We start from the raw sequence: 27,170 nt of genomic DNA on the forward strand, positions 1-27,170 counted from the left end.
TTTCAATAGATATGTGGAGTATACACGTTTCATCCCTAATAACATCCAGTATTTGGAATGTATATAGGAATTTGGAATATATGTAGGAACAGTAAATTAAGTCTCAGAGAACTTGATGCGTTTTAATAAACACATCTGGGAAGAAAAAAGACGAAATAACCGTAAAGCAATAAAAGGTTATGATAGTACAAGTTATTCCATGCCAAGAGTGCTGGGTCCTAAAATGATGAGGGTGACAACTGACAAGTATTACTAGTTCTGTTGTGGGAAAAGGAAACAAGTTTCCAGCAACGACAATAAAATACAGAATGACCTTATCCACTTTGTCCCAGTTCTCAGCCCATCTCCTTATTCCAGCTCTACCCCTGCCCTCTGGTTTCCAAGCTGCATAAGGAAGCTGCGGCTCAAAGAAAATAAGTTTAGAGCACCAACTACTCATTTTTAAGATGCATGACTGCACATTTGGCAAAGAAGCAAAATTAGCAGACAATAAAGCCAAGTGGCACAAAGACACAGTATTCATCGGATATAAAGAGCATCATGGGCTTCAGAAGACAGATCAAGTAGTTGAGTGTCTTTCATCCTTTTTGTAAATACCCAGCTGAATTCCTTAGCATTCAAGGGACCTACCAAAGGGCAGGTGCAAATACCTAAGTGACAGCATATAGGAAAAACAAATCTAAGGTATAAACATGCTAAAATTAGCTGGAGTTTATGAAGTTGCACATTTGCATTGAGTGTGAACAAAATGAGGATATAGGTGGAACTAGGGCAAAGCAGGAAAGCAAGCACCAGATTTGAATCTAACTAGAAATAACAACTGGAAACATCCTACAACACTTAAGGTGAGTCATTTGGGGAGGTGTTAGTATTAGACTGACTTCTCAACATACTTGTACCACCTCCACTTTTTTTCACGCTTTTAAGCGACTAAGGCTTTCTCATCCATTACAATCGTCATTTACCCACACCCTCTTTATGGGACATCAGTTAAATTTTTGATAGACTGACAATAGATTTCAATGGGCATTAACTATTAGAATTTAATATTAAACTCATACCCTATCATAAAATGAGCACTGTGTTCTTTCTCTTACTCCTTCAGCTACCATCATCACCCTTCTTATTGCTCTATGGTTTGGCTTATGCCACCACAAGACTGAAGCACCACAGACTCACTGGGTCGAATTCAGTAATGATGCAGATTCCTCCACAGTCTGTAGGTAAAAGAGTCCCCCAAACCAGCTGACATGCAGTGTTTCCAGCTCAATTTTATCACTAGCTTAATATTACTTCTCCCCTTGCCCCCCTCCCTCCCCTCCAAAATAAGTCTTTACTAAAAATACTAAATCCCTGTAATAATCTTAGAGAGGGCACGTAATCTTCAAGTGGTAAAAAAATTTCAAACACATGACCTAGAGGTAGTCCAAAGCCTACATCTGCTCCAAGCCAATCTCAAACAAGTCACGCAATTCCCAGTACTAAACAGGTAAACTAGAAGAAGGTACGCTGAGAAATACTCTGAATTAGGATTAAAAACAAAAAACAAAAACACCCCACAAACATAGAACAGGTTAATACTTCTAATGAGATTCAAATCCAATTTATATTGGAACATTGCTTAGACCGCTCTTAAGAAGTCTACACCTTGGCTTTGCTTCATTCATTTTCTTCTGCACGATGGTATAACAAGCAAGCAGTTACCTAAAAAGCAAACAGAGTATGCAGCGACGGGCTACATATTAGGCAGTTTATCACATTTCAGATATATGATGACTGGCCTGAAAAGACTGGCTACAGAAAGACATCAGCCTGCAATAGCATAGTAAAACAACGATAGTCCAGAACATAAGCCTTCTTTGCTTTCTTTTCTATTCAAGGTAAGTCATCTGGTTTGTCCTGTAGAAGGATGTTCTACATCTAAAACTGGGGATTGAGTGAGCTGACAGTCTGCACTCATGTTACAATACTTTGATTTCTACAGCTCTGTACTTGTCTGACCAGAAAGCAGCCTCCTGCTGGTTTCAGCTTTTTTTTTTTTTTTTTTTTTGCATACTTAGTATGGCTTTAAAAGGCAGTAGGACTGACAACCTCAATGTGAAATTGTCCGAAACACTAAGCAGCAACTGTGTTATCACTAGAAAGTATCAGCAAAGCCATAAATCTTGCCATAAACCTTGTCATACGGCCCTAAGTTTAAATGTTCTTACAAACTAGAAGCTGCTGTGAATTCCTCCCCCCGCTGTCCACATGCAAGCTCCACTCCCTCACCACCTGCCTCATCCTTCACGGTGTGGCAAGAACACTGCCTAGGAGAATTTTCAACACATTCGGCAAGCCCAGTATCAAAGTTTTACAGGAAACCATTTTTGCTGAAATGAGCGTTATCCTGAAACATTATTCCAGCACCTTAAATTAGGACCACCAACTTACAAGCATAAATTGCTTCATGTCCCGATATTACAAGCAGAACAATTAACTGTCTTGTGGTTGAAGTCGGGCAGTGATTAGGTCTGACTCCAGGTCGGCTACTGACTCACCACCTTGGGCAGCACTACTTTCTTGCCAAAGTAGAAACAGACTGCCTCAAAAAGGGGTTAAGAGAAATACTGAACTGGTTTATTTGGGGGCAAGGGGGACGCGCACAGGGACAACATAACATAGTCATCCCGACACAGAAGACAATACAGAGCTCCAGAGTACCCATTCAATACAAAAGGTAAATCCAGCCTAAAGCATAAGGTCCATAAAACAAAAAAGTTTACTTAAGATAGTAAAACAGAAAAAGAATTCAGTCAAAACTGAAATGTTACTCTTCAGATTAATGTTTGATTAAGCTTTAAATTTGTTTTTTAAATCATAATATTGCAATGAAAGAAGCTTCAAGAAGCTAGCTGTACCTCTTGAAAATTACTTAAGGGTAAATATGGTCATTACATTGTATGCCACCAGAAAATACAGTTGTTTTATAAACAGATCAACTTCTTAACCCTTGATTTTGAAGAGTATGAAAATGGAGATTTTCAATGAAAACAATTTTTTAAAAAGGTGCATCTGGAATGATGTTATGCCCTTAAATATTCAAACCCAGCTTAAATCCAAAGACTGATCACAGCAATGCTAGCAAGATCCTTTGCTGCAGTGGAGCTTCTGGGTGCTGCAATAAGTCACATGTTTCTAATGAAACATAATAGCATCTTAAGAGAATTGTTTGGTAAGCATCCTAATTTCATACCTCACAGCATCCAGTCTCTTGTTCTGTCGAATGAGTTCAATGAACTCCTGAATCCTTAGGCTGAACTCCAGACAGCTCTGAGATTAAAGACAAGAATGGGTCTTAGATGGTGCCAAAACTGCACTGCACAGTAGGTTACGTATGTAAAGTACTAGGTGTGCACAACAAAAAAAGAAATCAGTGTTAATAACATGCAACCTTGTTTGCTTGCTTTTAGGTATTCATGCAAAAGAAGTTGAAATGCTGACTTAACGGACAAGGCATCGGCACAGAATTCCCCAAAAGCAAACAAAACACTCCTCCTCTTGCCTCCTTCAAAATTTCAGTGTTTAGCAGGGATTGACTTTTTCCTAACAACTGAAAGCATCATCATCCGGGATGCAAGTGAGAATTAGAGCTGGTTTCTTTGTACTATCTTACAATGTAAGGCAGCAGATTCAGCAGGAGTTTGGGGCAAGGCAATAATTTAGACAAGAGGGGTCTACCAACAAGACTGCAGGGAAGAAGTCAGTCTTTGAACACTATTTTGAAATTCCCCTTGTATTAACAAAAAGGAGCACAGAGTTTGGGTTGCTGCAGGCCCCTCCCCGCTCCCTTCCCTCAAACTTTCATCTCTCTCTTCTCGTCAAGCCTAAAAGCCATGCTGGAAACAAACCTCAAACACGAAAACCAAGTGGCATTTACCTGTTTTTGGAAAAAGGTAAAATTTGAAGCCTAATGAAGTTGACAGTGTCCCTTTAAATCAAATTCCATCACCAGTTCACAAAATCTATAAAAAAACTTTGAATATGTGGAATTAAAAAGAAAAAGATTCTCTCCCCCCATAAAAGAACAAGTCACTATGCTTCTTTATAGGGACACAGTCAACTGTTTTATTACCTTAAAGAAACAACCAAAAGCAAAGTCCTCTGACTCTCGAGAAAAGGACACTCCTTAAGTTACCCTGCTCCATTTAGCAAGTGTTTTTTCTTCCCCCATGCTTCTAATGAATAGTTGCCTTTTGTTTATTGTCTATCAGCACAATAATATCAAAATTCCTCAGTGACATCAGCAGGAATTTGAGCAACTCCAGATTTTTTTTTTTGGTATCAGTTAACTGCTTGTGGTAGCTAATGCACACGTTGCAACAATTGTTCACTTTTTAAAATTTTGAAAAGTAAACGACTTAAACAGAAATAAAAAAATGATGCATTCTGCCACATGCTAAAGTGTACTACTTTAAGGCATAGAAAATAAATTACTTTCCAACATCACATTCTCCTGTACTCAAGTCCATGTTTACCAAAGAATAAATTTTTTCCTATTTTATTTGGAATTTTCAAACAGGATATATTAAAATACCCTATTGTTCAAATCTACACAAAATCTTCATTTGAAATTTTAAGTGTGTTTCCATAAAACGAAAAAGTGATCAATCTTTTTAATTGTTAATGACACTAAACCCTGGGGCTTAGTATATCATTAAAATGTTTCAATGGTAAAAACAAACAAAAAAACCACCACATCCCAAAACAATCTTCAGAGTTGCTCTTTGGTTTTTAGAGCTCTTCAAGTAAGCTGCAAGCCAACGGCTGTATCAATTCTGCAAAGAAATGCAACTAAAAAAAATCCTGGACAGTCAGATGATGCATATATTCCAGCGTTGCGTACCTTCAGGCAATTCCACAGCAGCTATTCTCAATGGTTTAGATAGGTCACATGTGTACAGGCTGTAGGACTGTGTGCTTTCCCAAGCCAACAGAGTCTCATTTTTAGAGTAAGCTTGCATTAAGGTGATGGCTGGGATTTTAGGAAGCTAACACTGATGAGTAGCTAAGCAACCAGAAACAGAAGAAATGTTTGTGTTTCAAAAAGAAGCATAGTGATTTCTCTTCTTCCAACTCTGATCGCTCACAGCCTTAGCTTTTATACAAAAAGTAGGGCTTGCAGAAATAGATTTTTTTTTTCCAAAAGAGGGATGGGGAAGATTTTTCTTTATTGTTATTAAAGATTGGTGATGAAAAAGAAAGACTTTCAGATTTCGTTTCTTGTATTACTTAACACATTAAGATTACACAAGGTTTTTTTCAGCAGTATAATTATGCAATAGTGTTTACATACCAATTCTGGTTTTCCTTTAATGGTTTCCATAACAAGATCATCATTTTCTTTAGAGTAATCACTGGCCGATTTACTTTTGCGTCCCATCTTCGGTTCATTCTCATTTTGGCGCCCCTGAGTGACAGAAAACGTCACTCTTTGCTTACCGTTAAGTGCACTCAAACATTTTTGGTTAAAGAAAGCGCTTAGTTTAAAAAAAGAAAAAAAAGTAAGACAAACATCTTTGAGGGAGGCAGGGTTTTTGGTTAATATCAGTTAAAAACAGATTTCTGCAAGCCCTATAAAAGATTACAGCATGGTTTTAAATGCAGAATTTAAGAGACAAGGGAATTTAGACCAACTGCATAGGAGCAAATACACAGTATGTTCAGGTCACAGTATTCAATGGCTAGAGAGACTTACTGTGTTTATTACTTAGACCCAGCTTTTGCTTTTGTTGTTGAAGAAAAAAAAAGTTAAAAACCCGAACTTTTTCAACAGTAGTTTCTTACAAAAAGTTAGCTCTTCTGAAGTTTTTTGTTTTTTTCTTTTTTTAAACAACCCTTAAAAATACTAGGACATCATCTGTCTTAAATTCCTCTCACAGTGTTAAGCCTGAGGACATAAGTCTACTCAACTCTTCACCATACTTTAAGATACCTTCATATACAAACTATGAGCTACATTCTCAGCAGGATGCAAAACGAGCTACACACTTAAATCCACATGCATCAGGATTCTATATACTTTTGCATTAGACTTTTGTAAATCATATAAAAAAGCAAGTTAATAACTTTATTTGATTGAGTATAATTTGTTGAGCTAACTTTTGAATCCATAAGATGATCTATGCTCAGTTTGAAGTTTGGCTTTTGTGTAAGCTACTTCAGCTCCAATAGCCGACACCTTAAGAGATGAATTTTCTACTTACTGTTTTTACTTTTATACAAGGCCTCATTCAAGACCAACAGTTAAACCAAACTGACCATGTCAAATATAGTAGTTTGGAAAACCACAGCAGTTGAAGTAAAACATTAACATGTTGTATTTTCATACCTTCATTTTCCTGAGTCTGGATTTGTTATCATGACACCAAGCCAAGCAAGTCATAGTCTCTTGCCTTTCCAATGATTCTTCCACTTCTTTAGCAGTCAAAAACATCTCAATGTTTACCAGGTCCTTCAAAACAAACCAAAAAGGAAAGCAGGACTGGTTAAGTTGTACTGATACTGTACACAGCAATCCATTCTTGAACAGATAAAACTAGAACATACAGGTATAAAAGACTGTTCTGGAGACCTCCGTATTTTGATAATGAGATAACAACAGTATTTGTCTGAATCTACTTATACAACAGAACTAGAAGAGAGTAAAGATTAAACTAGAGAACTTTCCATAGAAAGTGATAAGATCCCATAATCAGTTCAACACAGTTCACATTCCCAAGAATACTTGGTTTTTCAAAACTTGGTCCATAACATCAACAGGAACACAACAGTGTCGTTACATTTGCTAAAGTGACCAAGAATTACATAAAAGAAGAGGACCTAAACATACTTAACTAGCTACCTACAACTGCTGAGTTCTAAGCAAAATCCTGCAATGATCTGAGGTCGCCAGTGTACTTTCCTCTCACCTCTAACGTTGCAAACTCCACCTTCAATTGCTTTAGCAACACAATAGTTCAGTCTCCAACATCCTACAGACTTCATACTTTGCAGAAAAACACACTGGGAAACCACACAATTCAGTATATGGCAAACAGTAACCCAGGACTAAGATACTTTATTAACATAAAAACGAACTTATTCCAAATTTAAGTTTACATTGACTTCACAGCAAAAAGCTGAAAACTGTACAATTAAAATATGCTGAATAGGATAAATATTACAGTAGCTCTAGCGACAAAAATTTCTCTCAGAAATAGATGGCATTTTCAGCTGTTGGAAAAACTGAATATACTTAGTCTTAGAATTTATACCTCCCTGAGACAAAAAATAGCAAATGTGAGACATAACACATTCGCATCTTGCGTTTCATTAGCCATCCACCCCCTCCGCCTCCATAAATACAGGAACTCCTAGTATTATTGGAAAAATGGGCCATTTTTCAGACTTGTCAGACTAGGGCCTGTATACATTTTTGTAAATAACTGTACTTTCACATTGGAGCACAAGCAGTAAGTATAGCCTTTTCCTTAAAATATTAAAGTATTACCGTATCAAAGAAAGCAGCAAGCTTATCTGAACTACATGTGTTCTTTTAACAACCAGCATTTGCTTTTTAAACCAAATCAAAAGAATTTTCCTCTACATGAACTTAGTGCTAGATATGCTAGGCATAAGACAAGTCATCATTTCATCTTGTTTGTTAGCTTTTTATAGTAGGGGTTTTTTTGTGTTTTTTTTTTAAAGAAAATGCTATCCTTATGTTTAAGTCAAAGTGCTGGTGAAAGAAATTGCTATACTAACATGTCATTGAAAAATGCGTACAGTCCAATCTTTAACTGCGAGCAAAAAAGACTGTAATTACTGCTGGGGCAGAACACCACTTATAACCCTAGCCTCCTTCTGGAAATTTAAAATAAAAAAGATTCTATTTGGTACAGAAACGCTAATTAGATTTGTGTTTGCCATAGAAGAAATTAAAGGTTGGCAGCTGTCTCTTAGACAACATACATTCAGAAGAGAACATTTTTAATTAAAAGAGTTCCTTTCAGAACCTACAATCACATTTGCTGCACCAATAAATAGGATTTTCTTCTTTGCTGGCTAGATCGTGAGTTAGGGAACAATACAAATAAAGCACTAAGAAGTCCATTTGTAGAGGAAGAGGCAGCTTTTGCATTTGATAACAAGTAGTTAAAAGTTCTAATCATGCAGATTGATAGAAGAAAAATAGTAAGATACAATTAAGCAATAAACCTTTACAAGAAACCCACCCATCTCTCATGACCCAAGTTCAATTTGACCACGCTTTCCTGTTTTCCTTTCTTGGTGATGGCTAATCCTGATGCTTCTTCTCCAGAGTGTATTTCCTTAGTTAGGACTAAGGATAGAGGAGGAGGAGGAACATCAAAACTTTGGCTTTATTAAAAATAGCACAACTCTTCTACACTGCTCAGTACCATATGTTTTTGGGAACAATTTGTATTCTACATTTTGTATGAACTAAAACCAATAACGGTGCTGGCAGTTGTGAGAAGTTCTCCACGCTCAAGTCGCAATACCCATGTTAGGGCCCCAGTCCTGAAGAGTTTTCTGCAAGTATTCTGCAATTCCCACACAGTTGTATAGGCTGGAGAACCCACTGAATACTTGCTCATTATTTCCAAAGCAACGTAAGATTTAATAAGCTGTTAAGAAAAAACTCTGCATATTTACAGGCAGTTTTATGTGTAAATAAATTCTCAGTATTAGAGAGTTATTATTACCTGTTTTGCAGGTGCCGAAAAAAAAAATTTGAGCAAAAATCTGTTGCTTCCTCCCTCTCCCCACCACAGACTGACAAAACATTCAGCACTATGCCAAATATTGTGACTTCTGTGTAAATTAAAAAGCAGTTCTGAAATCTTTACTTATCTTTTGCAACACTGGAAAGTTTTCCTTCCTTTCAGAATTTCAGTTTTAACACTAGAAAATTAATTGTAGTACTTTAGTCCCAAGACTGCAGAAGTACAGGAGAATCCTGCACCGCACAGAGTTCAGTTTTGTTATCAAACCGTAACTTTGAGCACAGATTTTCCAGTCACCTGTGTAATCTCCTCCATGATAGTTGTGCCTAAATTACACCTTGCCTCAACTTGCTTATAGATGCAGAATATCTGATTTTTGGTAGGAAGATGGATTAACGTCAAACCTTCGTTTAGTTATGCTTCTACAACTGCGTCAAAAAAAAAAGTTCCAACTGGCCCAAGGGGAAGAAACTCTGGCCATAAAAGTATTACTGACAACTATGCAAACATTAAAAAGGGGGACGCCAGCATAAGCATTCTTCTTTCTAGTACAAGCAAGGAAGAACCACCTAGATTTTATCATTTCTGTTTAAAAAAATTTTGGACTAAAGTCAACCTCACTTCCTTTCCAGGCAACGGTCACTAAACAGGTATCAGAAGAGTAATTATTGAAGCACTGGATGAATTCTTACCATAAAATGACTAACTACATTACAGCTGCTCTGTAACTTCAGAGAACAACGTTATTAGAGCAAACTGTACTGGAATTCTGAAGACACTTAAGTGAAATCAGACAGACTTATTTAAACAAAGAATACACCTATCCATCACCCTGCGCTCTGCCTGATTTACATATATATAGCTTTTAAAATATCAGTGCTTCTTTCTAAGCTGCAAGTGCCTCAAGGGAGGGAGGCTACCAACCCTATGATTCTGCACAGAACTCCAATTATTAAGGTACAAAATGCTATGAAGAATGAGGATTCCTTTAGGATTATTACCACACTCCTGGCACACATAAGAGCTACATCCCTGTGTGCCACCTCTTTCTTTTTCTGCGATTGGTTTCTTAGTAAGAACATCCTGAGCATGTACCTGCCTGTCCCCACCTTTGAACAGCTTTGGCAGTCTCTGGTCAGTGTAAACAAGGGTTGACAGAGGCAGAGTCCTCAGAGGTTCTCATTCTTTGCCAGGTTTCTCCCCTGAGCTGTGTCCTCTTTTCGGGAGACTCCAGCACCTGCCCTGACTGGAGGGCAAGTCTGCTGCACACACTAATTATTAGATATCAAAGAGTCCACACAGGAGAGATCTGCTGAAGCTTTTCTCCGCAGCTGGGATGTTTAGAATAAAGCTTACATCAGCGACAGGACAAGCCTGCAGGAAGCCAGGCTCCACTAGCTCTAGAACTCCTGGAACAACCGCTTTGTAATGAAAAATAATTGCTACTTGAAGTTAGTTCCAGGCAGCAAGACTAACAGGAACATGAAAAGGTCTCCAGAATGTCATGAGTTCATACGGCTGTGCTAGAGCAAGAAAGGGGCAAGTGCTTCACAAAAATACAGTGAAAGTTATATGAAGAACAATAGTTGGGAAATAATAAGACGACGAATATAAAGGTAGCAAGAGGATTTGTTTTTCAACTGGTGGATATTTTAGTTTCATGCAGATTTGAAATTAAATACACCTAAATTTATTAGATAGCTGGAGCAAGTGAAAAACTGGCAACCATACATTCAAATGTGGACATTCCTTAATTAAAACTTAAACAAAGTTTGTAACTTCAGGGTCCTATATTGAATTAGAATTCAGTAGTGAAATGGGGAGGGGGGGGAGGACGCACAGATATCCACAGATATCTAAATATTTGCAGGGATCAAACAAATACAAAACAAAACAACAAACAGTTGCCAGATAATGATCAGCAATCAAATTTGTTTAGTTTTCCTGTTCTTTAGGACTAATGCAACTACTGATACTATGCTCAAATATTTCCACAGAAGTCTTTTATTCCAAAAAGATCTCAGGCAAAGTTTAGTCACTTCATTACAAAATGACTGCATTTCAGTAGGGAAAGTAAGGTAACAAGGTTCAATAACCCTCAGTAATTCCACCTAAGAGTTTGGTTTAGTGATATACAGTCTAGTGACATACAGTGACCTTTTCAAATGTGACAATAAAATTGCCACTGGGACTTCCTTGGAAAGTTCTCACTTTCTGTTGAAACGTCAGCACGGATGCAGTAGCCCTCATCCATTTTTTACAATAGAAGTTTGTTTACCCTTATAAAAGGGAAACATTTTTTACATTGTGACTACATGTCAAGTAAATTAAAACTCTTAGCTTAAGAGTTATTTATTAGTTCACAGTAATAACTAAGAGCAATTTACAGATTAGTATATATAAGAAGTAGAGTTCCTGTTTCATAGCACGTAAAATTTTGAACTTCACTACACAATTTTAGAACAGTCAGTGATAGTCTGTTTTGTCTCCTTAATACGTAAAAAATGTTTTGATTTGTTCATTCTCAAATTTAAAAATCAACCTCTTCACTACGTAGTATCAGATCTAGAAACTGGCCAAGAAACTGCTTATACCTTTCAGCAAATACCACACAAAAGAGCAACCTTGCATTTGATCACATGTCAAAAACATGGCTTAAAAAGAGCATCTCTTCTGCTGTAGTAATACAGCTCTTGCTTAAATTTCTGCAGCATTCACGTGAGGTTATTAGTTTATGTAAGATATTTTAAGACTTGGAGCAATCAGGTCAATAGTCATCTCCATCAATCTCCACCTTACGCTTCAGTTGAAGCGGTTTTATTTTATGACATCTCCAACCACAAGTCTGGAAAGCTGTCAGGAAGAATGTGCGATAAAATCCCTTATGATTTACATGAACATTACGCGTTAGATTAAAAAAGCAGCCCATTTCATATCTGAAGTGTGAATCTTTAAGAAGGCTCAAAACCAATTAGAAACAAGTACAGAATTAATTTAATAAGCAATACTTGATATTTTCAAATTATTTATAAAGTTGTTTGTAACGACACATTTCTCTCCCCCTTGAGTTTTCCTCAAAATTAGATAGCTCATCTAAAAAGAAGAGAGAGGCTCAAGGCAAGATTAGAGAGAGCTGCAAGATTTAATCCAAACAGAAAAAGGTAGCATTCTGCAGAAGGGTAAGCTACCTGGGTGGAAGAAATCTACCAACAGTTGTAAAACAGGTTGTTGTAGTAGAATATCTAGAGATTTAGAGTTCCATCCATTCAAACAGTTAAGCCAATATCATAAGATGCTGTTTATGTATGTTTTTGAAATATTTAATTGCTTACTAGCATCAATACAAAGTTGAAAAAAGGACACTATGCCTCAAGCGACGATTGGTTTGTTACGAAAAGTGTATGCACCAATGACAGTTTTAATAAGATTGACTATATATAGACATTACATGCACAACAGCACCATGTTCACATTAAAAAAATGCTTTGCTGTTGCACTTTGGCATTAAGTAATACAGCAAGCATTCAGTTAGACTACTTGCAGATGAAATACAATAAACACTTATTTAGATGACCACTCTAAAACAACTTTTAAAAAGCTATGTTGTTTTCAATCGCTACTTGCATACTAGACTACTTACGCTGAACTGGCAACCTCATCTTCAATATTTAAGACACAAGAGTTAGCTATAAAACTGAAATAGAAGCTCAATAATGCACAGTTACAAACAAAAAGTTTGCATTAGTCTTCTATATTAGTATATACTGTATTATACATTACAGTTAAAGTTTCCCGTGTGATGAATACACAGGAAGTCCGGGGATTATCTAGATGCTATGATCATTGCACAAATTGGGAAGAAGGCAGATGCAAGGAGCTACAAGGTAGAAAACAGGACCATCTACAGAAGGAAAAAACAGGTTAGTGTATTTCTGCAATGAGGAAACAGTGAAAGACATGTCAGTCAGTAGAAGCATAAAAACTAGGACACACCATAACAACATTGCCAACTTGGAGACGTGCACAGAAAGAAAAGTGAGGTTCAAGGGAAAAACTAGAACAACGCAATAGGTTATGATGGCAGTGACGTGAATTGAAACATCTTACTGTATTCTTCTGTCCCTGTACAGGGAGAGAAGGAAAAGCCTGCTGGTTACAAGAACAGATCCTTCAAAGCAAATTCAGGGTACATACAAACTGCATTTAGATAGAAGGGGAACAAATTAAAAAAACCCACAACAATGGCATAGGTGATAATACAGCAAAGTCACAGTTCCTGAAGATGGCACAAATTAACATGAAGAGGCTGTCTTGCTCTCTGCTCATAAAATAATGTTGTCTGAAGTTCATTAAGCTACTATTAAGTGTTATAATGCTACATATTAACAAGATTACAGAGAAAATAAACAGTAATTGATGGAATGTCTTACTCAAAAGCCAGCTGCAGAGCTAGTTACTGAAAAAAAAGCAAAGATAGACAGCCAAATCACAGATTCATCAACAGCTGGTCCAGAAAAGCCTTAGTTTACGAAGTAAACACAGTATCCCATGGGGTATGTAGCTGAGCTTTCAAACGAGAGCATCTTCTGTGACCTCTGCATAGCACAGACCTTTTAGTTTTACCTCGTTACTTTTGAAAGACCCCAGTAGCTTACATTGATTACCTGTCAGAAGAATGCTGTCTTTATCTGACATTAGGAGATGCTGATACTTCTTTTGGCAACCAGTTCCAATGATTAAATCATGTTATAAACTTGTGTCTTATTTCAAACTTGATTTTTTTCTGACTTAAAATTCTGTGCACTGATTCCTCCTATGCCTTTCTCCACTAGATTAAGTAGTCCTTTGGTACATGATATTTGCTTCTGTAGCTATCAATTTTCTTTGAAAAGTCTCCCCCTGCCCTAGATTTTTTTTTACATTTTCCAGTCTCCTCTTCCCTGCAGTTTTTCAATAGCTTTCCTAAAGCACGGCCACCAAAACTACACACATCCTGGTATTGACTGCTCCAGTGCCAAATAAAGAGAAATGCTTTAGCCTCCTACTTTTGCTCGCATATGTATGCCTTTTGCTAGAGCCTCATGGTGCAGCTAACACTTAGCAGGCTGTTTACCCAAAACATCAGCAATTCCCGTAGCTCAGAAAATGGCTGCACCTTATCCAGTAGCACATTACACCATGCTATGCAGAAACAGTAACAAAGAACTGCTCTAGAGCAGTGCAACAAAGCCTCTAGAGCTTGTACGATGCATCACTGGGCAGAAAAAAGCCTCTCTCTCTCCAGTTTTGGTCTCAGCTCTACCTTGGCCATTTTCTGTAGTAGCCTCTCCTGGTAGAGGGAAGACAACTAACTCTTGCCCACTGAGCAAGAGCCCTGCAGCTTTTGTCCCAGCAGGTGTGGTCTCTACTGGCAGCTACTGACATCCTCTCTGACAAAAGCGAGCTCCTCTCACCTAGTACAGGGATAGAGAAAGTGTTAAAGTACTGTTTGCATTTCGAATTAGTGTTTGGCAGGATGAACGTACAATATGACGAAAATCTCATGGAAGCATGCCTGAAACTGAACCTCAAATACCTAGACAAAAATCTACAAGTGATAACACCATTCCCCCTTTAGGCAAAATACCAACTCAAGTATCTTTTTTGAACGTCAGTACATTTCATTAGTCTTCCAGGCTGAGTATTCTGTAATTAAATAGCTCTCTTATGATACACTGTTTACAATTAGGTAATCCATTCTGTCTAAAAAAAAGACTGAAAAATAGACATTCAACATCACAGTACACTTATTTTGTTGGTTTCTGAAGTGGCAAATGATTCCTAATGAGAAAGTTTGTTCCTCTGCGTGGATTTTGACCATTTCACATTTACATAATTCTAAATCCCAAAGAGACTTGAGACAAGCTGCAGATGTAAGCTTGTTCAGGAATTAGAGCACTTTGAAATTCAGACAGATGAACACACCCAGACACTCATTATACCAATCTAACGAAAGTTGCCATGCCTACATTACGAAGTGCCAAAGCGCATTTAAACGAGTTTCTGAATTGCCAGTCTATAGTCCAGTGCATTAAGGTAACTCAAAATAGGCACTAGTTCACATCCTGGCACCTTTAAATAAGCTGCAGCAGTTTAGGAGCTCTTTCACATGTAGCCTTTTCAAACATCTCTAGTGTGGGAAAAACAAGTCACAGGAGAGGGACACAACAGATAGCTTCAGACAAAAACCACTGTCTGTCATCCAGGCTGCGTTTGGGAGGCCAGCATGTCTACGTTCTGCCTGGCAGCAAAGCAAAGAATACATTCAAGTATTTTGCATAATATTAAATGTTTAGCTATGTAAAGTGGAAGTTTTATGAATGTAAACTTGTTTTGATGAATTAATTTAATACAAATTTGTGTGTTTGCTTACAAGCCATTCTTGGACTCTATGTCTTAACATGGAAGATTTCTAAGCGTACATTGTGAGGTTGTTTTCTTCCCTTCTTTCTTCAGGAGATGTATATTTATTCAGCTTCTGTTTAATTTTAAAAAAACATCATACAGCCTCCTTCACTCAAATGGCAGTTTTTCTAAAACATTCATGAATTGCATCTTCTCATCACATCATATAACTGACATCCATCCTATTCCAGTTCCCACTGTCTTCACAGAAAACATGAAGTTTACTGATCTAATGCTCTTAAACTCTCTATTATGTAGCTTATTTGTCATGACTTTAGGTTGAAATTTCACTCCTACTTCACCTAACCAAACAAATCAAAACATCTCAGGCTTTTGGGAAAGAGACTGGTGGAACAAAGCAGTACCAGACTGGGCATACACGTCTACCCTATCAGTCTGCCATGGCAATATTCTGTTCTACTCATTCACAAAGTAGAAAGCAGCTTTAGAAGTGCAAAAAACCAGTGGAGTACAGGTCAGCCTCCCCAAAACCAGAAGTGATACCATACCTGCAAGTTCCTCCTGGTGGCAAACAATGGCAAATTAAAGCTTTATTACTCATTCCAAGCGTGTAGATCTGCTGGCAGTTGCAGGCATTTAGTGATCACAGAATGCCTTTATCCTACGTGTGCCTTGGAGTAAGAATACCACTGACACAAGCATAAAATACTTCCAGGCCAGCTAGCTGGGAAGGTGAAGACAGTCAGCTGCTTAAATACGGAGCCTTCCTTAGAGCTAGGGGTTCATGGCATCTGCTCTCCTCCGTCAGCAACCAGGAAATGACCTTCAGAATGACTTAAACTTAAGCCTAGCACATTTTGATCAGAACAGTGTTCTTAGGAACAGTCTTAACAGTCTTAACTCAAGATGCAAACGAAAAGCGCTGTCTCCTGCCTGCCATGCTCGGAAGCTTTATAAAGCAAGGAAAAAACCTTAAACATTGGAAACCCCAAACATCGCGGGTGCCGTAGCTTTTCCATTCCTCATTTTCCTCACTGCTTAACTCTCTCTGCACCATTCACCCTCCTCCTAAAACACACAGACACTTAGTTTAAATTTATGCCACTCTCCACAGAAAAAAATATATTGCTACTTGTACAATTTTATACAGTGTGGGCATTAAGGCAAGGACGTTTATTCTAATAAACTAATCAAAGACAGAAAGAGGGTTTACAACTTATGATAAGAGCTAGCAGCCTAAAAATCCGGATTTGTTTTTAACAATATTGCAAAGCCTACTACATCTATTATATAGTTAAATACAGAACCACAAGGGCAATTTATATGTTTTTTCTTCCTAGCCTATGAAAAAGGGGCTAGAATAAGCATCAAATTAACCCCCCCCAGACACTCCAAAGAACAAAGATCTACATCTCTAATCTAATTATAAATCTTCTCTGCAAACAGCCACTTCCAACTAGAATGCCATTTTTCCAAAACTAGATTTGCCTATCAGTTAATGGCACAGAAATATGATACCATTTAATGGAGCAGAACATGGAATAGCAAAGTTCAAGTCAAGACAACTCTGCCAGCTCAGCTGAATACATGAATTTGCAAATAAAAATATGCATTTTTATATTGATGTTGCACTCCAAGGTCATAATAGAGTCAAAATATGATCATTATTAAGTGCAACAAGCTAATACTGATGAGCTTCATTTGTATGCAATAACAAAAACTTGATTTCTAGTTTATATCTTCAACTCAAACTGTTTGTCACATCATTAAGGAGCCAGAATACATCAAGGGGAAAGAAAAAAATAAATCCACAATAGATCCCTTCCCCGCTCTGTATTTGTTTTGGCACACGTGACATTTCTGTCCTTGACTGTCAGCTCTTACTTTAATATTACTCAGATTTTGGTTTACTTTCCCAAGCAGCATTACTTTTCTTTAAAGATATATCACATATTAAATAGCTCTGATATTTAAATTTCACTGTCATTTTGACATCCAGCATTTCTTTTCATAGCTGTTTGCTTCTTGGTTCATAACCAAGGCTTTTAAGCGTTTCTCTTCCACTGCAAGAATTCAAGAATATAATTTCTATGAAGATAGTTAATTTAGAAGGAAGACTAGAGTTTGCCTCAGTCCATCAATAACTATTCAAAATTGGATACTATAGTGCATAGTCAGTCTGAACAAATTGCTGTTTATTACTGGCAAAGATATGAAAGATTTAATGGCTTGCTTTTGGCCACTGAAGCAGATTAGTTTCTAAACCATTTCCACCCACGAAGTAGTTCAGCAGCTCTGCAGGCCTCTTAAGTTCCTTGCGTGGCTTCTGAATGTTAAAAAAAAAGCAGGCTGAGACTTGCTCCCAAGACCGGTCTAAGAGCTACTGAAAGATGCTTAATGTACAACCTCCAAGCTGCAACCGAAATGGAAACAGCTGTTTCCTTCAGCCTTTTAAAAACAGGGGGCAAGGGCTACTTTCAGCCAGTTGGCATGCAATCACAGAATCAGGGAATGGTTGAGGTGGGAAGGGCCCTCCAAAGATCATCAAGTCTAGCCACCCTGCTCCAAGCAGGGTTAACTACAGCAGGCTGCTCAGGGCCTTGCCATGTCCACTCTGGTATTGAATGTCTCCAGGGATGGAGACTCAAACTTCTCTGGGCAACCTGTTCCAAAGTTCAACCATCCTCATGGTGAAGGTGGAAGAGGGGTGGGTGTGGTTTAGACATAACCAGATTCACTACACAGGAATGGGGTCCTGAAGCCTGCAGTAGTGGAGACATTTATCAAAATTACAGTTGAGACAATAGTGAACAAAAAGAGATTGATTGCTTTGGAGGACAAAGATACTATGATATCTTGTAATCTCTAGAGTACAGTAACATTATTAAGCATTAGAGCATGTTTCTATGCTCATATCTTTCAGCAAGCAAGGGGAAAGAAATTGGGGGAAGTTGTCTGTTATTAAACCAACACCACCACAAATCCTTTATAATGATCAAGTCACATTATCTTGTGACTGTAAAAGCAGTGCACCATGAGCATCATCTTACAATGACAAAGATTAGGAACAATCTTGAGACTATTTGAGGGAAGCCTATCCTCATTTAGCCAAAATATAAGCTTTAACATTAATTGAATAAAACGCATATAATCTTAACTAGCAGCATGGGCTCGGTGCGCTCAATCTGTGCAACTAAATTCTGTGTCATTCAAGTTTTTCTGATGTCTTGCAAATAAAAATGGTTAAGCCTTGGAGGCACTAGTTAAGTGATAAGCTTATTTCTAAAACATTTTTGGAAAAAGCAAAAACTTCTATTTCGCAAACAGAACGAAAAACTATAGGGCTTCACAAGTGTGATGCTTTGTACCACACAGTTTTGTAGTATATTATGATGGACTTCCATGCTCACTTCTAAACCAAAGCTGAGCATTACTTAATCAGGCATAATAGAAGTTGCTAAGAAAGGGAAAAAAGTACTTCCATAGTGCTTTTTCAGCAGATCTACTAGGTACAGAAACATGATGATTCAGCAGGAGATCAGCTCCTGCTCAAAACAGAGGGAATCGTCTACCAACAAAAGTGGAAGAACTGCTGATCATTCAGCTACAGTTATAGAATTCAAGAATAATTGTCTTGCCTTGTTTTATTGATTCATATGCATGGGCTATCTTTAGTCAGGCACAGCTATCTCTTCAGTGAGGACAGGGAGTAAGAGCAAGATTACGTTCCTGTTTGTGACCTTCTTTGCTCCTCTACTTGCCATTTCTTTTCTGGCATTTACTGAAATCACTTGTGGTTGAACAGGATCAGAGTGGTAAGACAGTCAGGGAATAACACAGATATGTGACAAAGATATGCTCTTTGTAATAGACAAAGAACAGTTAATTTTTGACACCAGTAACACTCGTCAACTAGCTCAGAGAGAATGTTAAGATGTGTTCAACTATGTTGCCTAGGAAAGGCAAAGTAATTCACAATACCACTAAACTCTCAACAGCTCCTGTCTTCATAGGAAGAAGATTAAGTAGAAGAGCTGCATACCATCTAGAGTCAGGAACATTAAAACAACTTAGAGATTCAAAAATCATTGAGGGTCAAATAGTAAATGCTACCTAAAATTAGCAAAACAGAAGATTTCCCTAAATAAATAGCAAGTTATTAAAAAAATAAATAAATCATTTTTAATTTCCTTTGGCCTTGTCGCTCTTAGAGGACCAGTGTGGCTCATTATTTTGCATAAAGAAGCTATGCTGAGGTGTATGAACTCCAAATTATTATTGGACAACATGACTGAAAATCTTCATCAGCAATTATGAGAAGAAATCAAAACCTTCTAGATAACAAATGAAAACAACCACCATGGGATTTTAGATGGGGAAATAAGCAAAATGCACAGCAAAATGTTTCTGTGGACCATATGAGATATACCGGCTATTAAAAAAAAAAAATCCTATCAAAATTTATTTTCCAAAGTATAAACCAACATTCCTCTGGATGCATTGAAGAGTAGGATGATATAATAAAGCAGGTGTTACTGCGAACAGCATATGTTATTTTGCTCAGTCTGGTCACCTACACAAGTTACTTAAGTGTGGCTGGACAGATGGGAAGCTCCACCAACTGCTTAATCAGCAGCCTAAAGGTCTCTAACAAGAAACGCAGTATGACATTTGAAAATGATTCTAAGTTTTAAAAGGGAAAGGAATTTACCTAAAAGCATTTAACTTCTGCTAAGCTAATAGAACTAAAGTTATGCCATCAATTTTGACTTAACACACGAATGCAACTTATGCCAAGTAGGGAGAACAGACTCCGGCTTAAAAAGATTAACAGATAAATATTAAGAACAAAGGCACTCTTTAATACATAAGAATAGCTGCTATAGGCATAAAGCAGATAGTTTGTTATTAACAAGGAAATTGGAAAATACATTGTGTTTCTCCTAAGTTAGTGCATATTGTACCAACCTCAATACCACTTTGTCTGGCTAGTTTTACAGCTGTATTGTAGTAGCCACAGCGTAAAAGATGTTCCACCATCATACGATCCATGCGTTTCTTCTTCCACATGTTTGCAGCAGCTGGCTGGTCACTACTATGTTCTTTCAGATGTTCGATCCTACGTTTGCAGAGTTTTGCACTCTCATCTTCAGCCTGGATTGATTCAACTGCCTAAAAAGTAATAATTATAAGGAAAAAGTAAGAGCTACACATTTTCAGGTTGCTTTTAAAGCAACACCTAAGCTTTACTAAAAGCATGGCTGGTAAACATTCTTTATATCTTGCACAGATACACCCAATAGCACTTTTTTCAGTTAGAAAGACACTTACTATGGTAGCACATAAGTTTCAGTGTGGTTGGTCCAGTTTTGAGAGATTCTCACATATAAATAATAATTTTGATACAGCTCAGTTAAACATTGCAAGTATACGCATCTCAAACTAATTCTGCTTTTTCTGGTTAATATGCAGTTAGTCAAAAAATGGCAAGGTGTCAAACTGCAGCATCAATTGCTGTAATAATCTGAAAGGAGCTTTGTGAAGGTTTACAGCCATCTGGTCCAAACAGCTGAAACTCATGAGTTTCCATCTATAACCTATGCATGGCTTCCTCCTCAATCAGCTGTGCTACTGATTAAGTTCTGGTAGGGAACCATGAAGAGTAAACCCAAGTTACTTCTAATAAACTGGAGCCATTTGAATCAGTCTCTGCATTAATGGAAGTGGTATAAACATTTAACCTTTCAGCACCTTTAATTCAAGGAACTTACAGAAGTTTATGAATAAATATCAGCACTGTTAAACCGGTAAGTATTATTTTACTTACCTCTAGTACTCTGGAAACATGGATCTACTTTTAGGACTCTTACTTAGAAAAGGTAACAAATTACCTGCATAACCATGTTTTTTGTTGTTGTTTGGTGTTTTTTTCTGTTTGTATTAAACACACCGCGGTCAGGCCTATTCTCCTTCAGCCTTAGAGTTAAGTGGCAAATTTTGCTAGGCAATTTCATTACAGCCATATTTGGAATTTAAAGCTAAGTGGTTCGGTATGAAGCCTGTGGCAGCTGTGGGTCATGTCAGACTGCAGAACACACAAACGGTTGCAGTTCAGTGAAAGCAGGCAGCAGCAGCTCTGTGTGCTTGCTCTTCAGAACAGGTGAAAGCAGACAGGAGCATCAAGGCTTAGCACCTTTCCTCTCCGTGCTATATCACTGTTGTGATGCAATTTCAGTTCGATTGCCTTACTTGTGGTGACTTTAAACTCACTAACTTGTGCTCAGATACCTAAAGAGCCATAGCAACAGGAAAAATCAAATTTTGGTTGGCAGATTTGCCAACCAAACATAGATTAAATAACTTGGGTGGGTTTTGGCAGCCCACATGGCACCCCATGCTGTTAAGACTACCTTCCAAGTACTCAAGCTATTCAGGCTACAGTATCATCCTTGGATAAGGGTGACAACACAGCCCTAAAAGCACAGGTTGATTCTAGTCACTTTTACTACACATGTTCATTTAAAGACTTCTCCTAGGAGGATCAATATTTGAAAGGCAAACAACTGAATAAGAACTTATGCAAGAAAAGCTTTCCAAGCATTTGCACCCTTTTAGGTCTGGCTCTTTGTATAAAATTCAAGCATTTAAAACCCTAGTTACTGTATGAAAAAATGTTTCACTATAACTCATATTAAGTCTTTAGCGAGAGTTATTTTTCCTATGGAATTTACTTTTCCTTTGTAACATATGGTTTGAGATCAGTTTGTTTTTTTAAGTGATAAACCAAGTCTTTTCTATTCAGCAAGAAAACACTAACTTGAGCCAAAATTCACTTTTAATTGTTGGATATCTAGAGTATTATCAGGTATGAAAAAAACCTCAAGGGTTATTCAGGGTACCATTAGGAGAATTTAGGGCAAATAAGCACAAAGGCTGAATCCCTTCCCATTCCAAAGGGCATGTGACTCTTCTTATTCGGGTTTTGTATCTGGATTTATACAGCCCGTACTGTTTTGATCCTTCCAGCACATTCAGAAAGGCTGCAGATTTTTTTCTAAACCCTCTGCTGCAAGTCTTACTATCTGGACTTGCCTTGCTGAGCATTAATAGAACTTGAGGAAACGAGCATGTTAAAGAATATAAAGGGAAAACACAAAGGCTTAAGTTCCTCCAAGATCATTTTCAGAACTCAAGAAATCTGCTGTGTAAAAAAGCTTTTCTTGTATAGAAAAGCAAGCAGGGCGTTATAGAAAGGAACCCTCTAATTCCATTATGGCCACCTCAGCAGTTTACCAGATCCTTGTCCAAGCAGAGGAAAAAACAGAGACTCTCACTGGGGTCTTAAGGCCCTGTGGAAAACTATCATTTTGCTCCAGGCAGAGATTACAGAGAGGATGATTGGAGTTGAGGGTTTGGAGCAGAAGCCAGACCTCTGGATTTCAGAAGACTTTTACTGTCTGAGCAGATTTTCCTTTCTTGCCCATTGTCCTTTCTGAACAGCTGTAGGACTCCCCACAGTCTTTCAGGCAGGCAGAAACAAATGAGCAATTACTAAAAATGGAGCTTTGCACCAAAAACATTCAACAGTGCCTTCAGACGCACCCGCGCAGTCAGAAAAGATTTAACAAGTAAATAACTTACTCCTCCACATCATTACTATACACCTACAAGCAAAATCTTCTAACACCTCTTTCGGAAACAGCAGTAATTTTTTTTTTTTTTGGTAAATAACAGACAAGCGAAGAAAACACGTTTCAGGACCTCCAAGTCTCACAAAGCAAAGATGAAAACAGCAATTAGATTTAAGACTTTTTTCACAGATCAGCTTTTCAACACCTGGCTAACCTGTCCAGGCAGCAAACCCCAAATCAACACACGTGACAATGTTATTTTCATGTTATGAACCTCCAAGATATTTTGATGCTTGACATAAAGTCTCCTTTTAAGATTTATATCTATTAGTTATTTAAGTTTTAACAAAACACCTCTGCTCCCATTTGTTTTATTTTCAGAGAACTGCTCTAAAGCAGGGCACAAAAATTATTTCTATCCTTCTGCAAGATTTCTGCTTCAAAAAAAAGTGTTCTGATGAGTCTCAAGGTTGAGTAATATTCCTATCCAAAATAAGGATGGCTTAAACTATACACCATATTTTTAACTCATTCTTAGAAAATCATCAACACAAATGTGACAAGGGCCTGAGAGTTTGGCTGAATTTCAGATGAGTGCTGAAGCTTAACAGCTAGAACAACTTCTCTTGTTAAGCTTTGTTCAAATGCTTCTAGTAACATTCCCTAGGAACTTTCAAACCTGCAAGTTTAGCGTTTACAAGGAGCGTTCAAATAACAATCCTGGACAACTGCAAAGAAGTCTCAACACTGCATACAGTATCTCCACTGGAGTTACACATTTTCCAAACTCATCTTCTACTTGGCTTCCCTCCTGAAGTGATCAGTTAAAGTAAACTGCACAAACCTTTCCATTAGCCAATCAGAAATTGATACAAATCGGTTCATTTTGCTGCTATTTCTTTTCTTGGGTAGAGAAATACCTTTTCAGGGCTGTAAGTGTATATTAATTCTACCACCCAACTGAGATTTGTTACAGTTAGTCATGGAATACTAAGTCAAATTTCGTAAGCACAGTGAAGCAAGATACAGGACGTTCTGATATTTTGCTGTGCATTCTATGGCCTTTGTTTACAGTGCCATTAATACCTGTATCTTGAAAGGAAAACCTAAGCGAATGACATTGCAGAAGACTACCACTGTTCACTTTGTCTCTGCAAAGTGATCATGAGGTAGACCACCACCTACCTTTCTTTTTAGAACACTGAGTTTTTCAACTACTCCATCCAGGAGACTAACAACTGAATCCACAGCAGGACAACTGCTCAGCGTCTTCTCCAGCTCTGCAACCACCATTGTTACGTGGCTAGTCTCTCGGTCAATGTTCTTCTGTGCAGCTCGAAACCGTTTGTTCAGTGTTTCGTATGGCACCTAGATGAGCAGTATCAAGTTGTTAGAATTTGTATATTAAAAAGAAATACATAAATAATAAAAAAGAACCACAGCATATACAAAAAGATTCAGGTATTCTCCAGTTTAAGACAGCTCATTTTATTTGATGCAGTTAAAAGAACACCTAGGTTTCAGGACAGTAGATGTCATTAGTTGAACTTCAGTTCTCATATCAAAGCCATTATTTAAGCTCTCTCAGCAAGCAGGTAACACTTCAAAAGACTATGACTACACAGTGACAGGAAATAAAGCTTTGTAGATTCTTTTCCGATACCAGCTTCACCTATCTTTCTTTGACTGTAGCAACTCTTGAGCACTAATGGAAACAGATCAGGGAGAACAGAAAGCAAAGATAAATGCACATCTAAAAAAGAAAGCTACAAATGAACTACAAATAAGAGAGCGTCCTTCAGAACATAACTTTTTAAATAGGCATTTATTTTCTTTGGGAGTTCACAAAAGAAAAGTTATGTTTGAGAAGTCATGTAGTACCCATACTGGCAACTGAAAAAAAAATTACGCACAGTACTCCAACAGCTCTTAAGGAAATAAAAACGTGTCTACCTGCTTCTTTCCACAAAGGACTAATTTTTAGTATTAACTCTAGTACTACCATAGTGCCAAGAGAAGCTCCAGGTAAGTAAGGTTTTTTTCAGTGAAAAAGTCTACACAGCATGACCTTAACAGTTTGTTAAATTCCTCTAAGGCTCCATTCCTTGGCTTAGAGCCTCGCTGGTGTTGGAGACTGCCTGTCCTCCTACTTGTCCCATGCCTTCATGGGTCACCCATACCAAAACTGCTATTGACAGCCACTAAAAACACCCAGATGAGAGCAGTCTAGAGCCTGATCAAATTTAAGGGTATTAAGTGAGTTAAAGAAACTTACAGTAAACATTCAACTGCTCCCATGATGTTACTTCCACTACAAAGACAGTGTAAGTAATTTAGATAAGAAATTCTATTATTTCAGAGCTCCAATGGTAACAGGAATTTTAAAACTAAGAACATTCCAGTGTAGATATACAGATGAAACCTATAAGGCACATAGTTTATCTATGTATTTTATCTTGAAATGATCCACGAGAAGTTTTTTGGTAGTTATGACAGTCTTGACAGCTAAATCATGGCTTTGATCAATGGAAAAGTAAACAACCAGATTCCATATATTGAAGTAAACCAGGAAACTCTTATCACAGTGTTGTGTTTGATACACATATCATGCATATGTTTGCTCACAAATCTTTCAAGTATATCACTTCTAATCAGTTATATGAAGTTTGCGTCTATTCCTTCCAATGATTTGCATGCAAGAGTCTCTCCTCAGGTTCCACTCTCCCTTTGGGCTCTAGAAGGAAGGAGGTTACTACACAACCATTGCAATCCATAATTAGAGATGCATTGAGCACTCGTTTAGGTTCAGAATAAGGAAGATGAGACAGAGTACTTCCATTCCAACACTTTGCTTAGCATGCCAAAGGTTGTTCTTATTTGCTGTAGAAGCATAACACAAGGATATTCCTGATAAGATAGGAGAGGGCTTCTCTTCCACTCAGAAGAGCTAAAACAGTATTTAATGTTTTTTTGGCATCTCAAACTGAGATGAAAAAAGACAGAACAAGTCTTTACCTCAAGAAATATAAAGCTAAAACAATATCTTCCTTACCCATCCTCCCCCAAAATCCCAGCACCACAAAACTCCAAGAAACTGAAACCACATAAAACAAACATCACACAGTTTAAGTAGGCATGAACAACCCTGTTAGTTAAGTGCTTCTATAACCATCTTTTATTCTGTCTTTGGCTCTTATCTCGTTTTCCTTCTCCATTCCCCCCCCCCCCAAAAAAAAAAAAGATGAAAGCTTTAGAGCTCCACAGATCAAACAGGTGTCTGTGGAGGGATTATTCTGAAACCCCGTACTTTCAAGCAGTAAAGCTTGTTTCTCCAACTCCAAGGTTGGATGCCAGACAGCACTAGGACAACTTTCTCCTCCTTTTTTCCCCTCTGATTCATCATAGTATTAATTGAAATTATTTCCTTCAGTTACTTTCATCTACTGCGCTTAATTTCTGCAAGTACTCTGCTAATGAGCTTTCCACACCACTCTGAAAAGCCACTTCAGTCAAAGCTGCCAGAAGTTGCTACTGATTTGAGGTATCTCGACTACCTAATTTGAAATAGTGTTCTTCAGAACACTCAGTGCAACAATCAATTGAATTAGACACAAATCTGGTCAGTTTGAAAATCTTGGCCTTGATCTCCCTTTTCCTTAGTTTCTTATCTGCACAAGAGCAATAACACTTCCTGTTTCCCATGCTCTGTCTCGTTAGCGTGCAAATTGCTGGCACAGTCCGTGTTCATATGACATTTAGAACAACTGGACCTTCACATTGTGGTTAGGTGCAAGAGGTTTTTGAACTAGTTTTATCCTTTTCTTTTCTCCCCCAAAAGATTTGAATATTCTGCGCAGAAGCGGCTAGAAGCATAGTTGTTTTACTACATACTCTGAAAGTAAATAAATGTATCGCTAAACGTAACGTAGGCGCTATTTCAAGGGAAACTGACTTAAGATAAAAAGAAATTATTTACTATCAATTTATCAGCTGTGCAAGTACTCTTTACCAAAGTTTTTTGTAACTTGCATGGGCACTTGTTTGTCACTATAGAGCTGGCAGTTTTTAGAAAAATATTTGTAAACCATATCCAGATACAGCTTTTACACTTACTTAAAAAGACCAGCTCCTACAAACGTCAGAACTTAGAGAGTGCAACTGCTCAGTTCCTTACAGAGAGTGTCTTATCGAGGCTCTACAGCTTGATCCTTTGATTCTTTCATACTTACACAGCATCCGGACCCCAGAAAAGAGTCAGTCTCCTAACACTGGTTTGCTTTACCACAGAATTCTTTAAAGTTATAGTCACTACAGCAGTAAGTTTATTTTTTTCCTCCAGTAAGGAAAGTACCTCCAATAAGGTAAA

At 37.7% G+C, this 27,170-nt stretch overlaps 1 protein-coding gene across 3 annotated transcripts in view; it reads right to left on the minus strand.

Moving 5' to 3' along the window:
- MAEA (macrophage erythroblast attacher, E3 ubiquitin ligase) overlaps window positions 1-27,170 on the minus strand; it is a 53,257-nt gene that overhangs the window by 11,796 nt on the left and 14,291 nt on the right. For 2 of the 3 annotated variants that reach the window (XM_067298346.1, XM_067298344.1), the window contains exons 2-6: window positions 23,990-24,172; window positions 20,142-20,345; window positions 6,371-6,493; window positions 5,336-5,449; window positions 3,236-3,312 (exon numbers count right to left, since the gene is read on the minus strand). In XM_067298346.1, the coding sequence (XP_067154447.1) occupies window positions 3,236-3,312; window positions 5,336-5,449; window positions 6,371-6,493; window positions 20,142-20,345; window positions 23,990-24,172 (701 nt within the window). The remainder of the gene's footprint in view (window positions 1-3,235; window positions 3,313-5,335; window positions 5,450-6,370; window positions 6,494-20,141; window positions 20,346-23,989; window positions 24,173-27,170) is intronic. The other variant, XM_067298347.1, reaches the window with a different exon arrangement.

Source organism: Apteryx mantelli, chromosome 5 (assembly GCF_036417845.1).
Source record: "Apteryx mantelli isolate bAptMan1 chromosome 5, bAptMan1.hap1, whole genome shotgun sequence".
NCBI lineage: Eukaryota > Metazoa > Chordata > Aves > Apterygiformes > Apterygidae > Apteryx > Apteryx mantelli.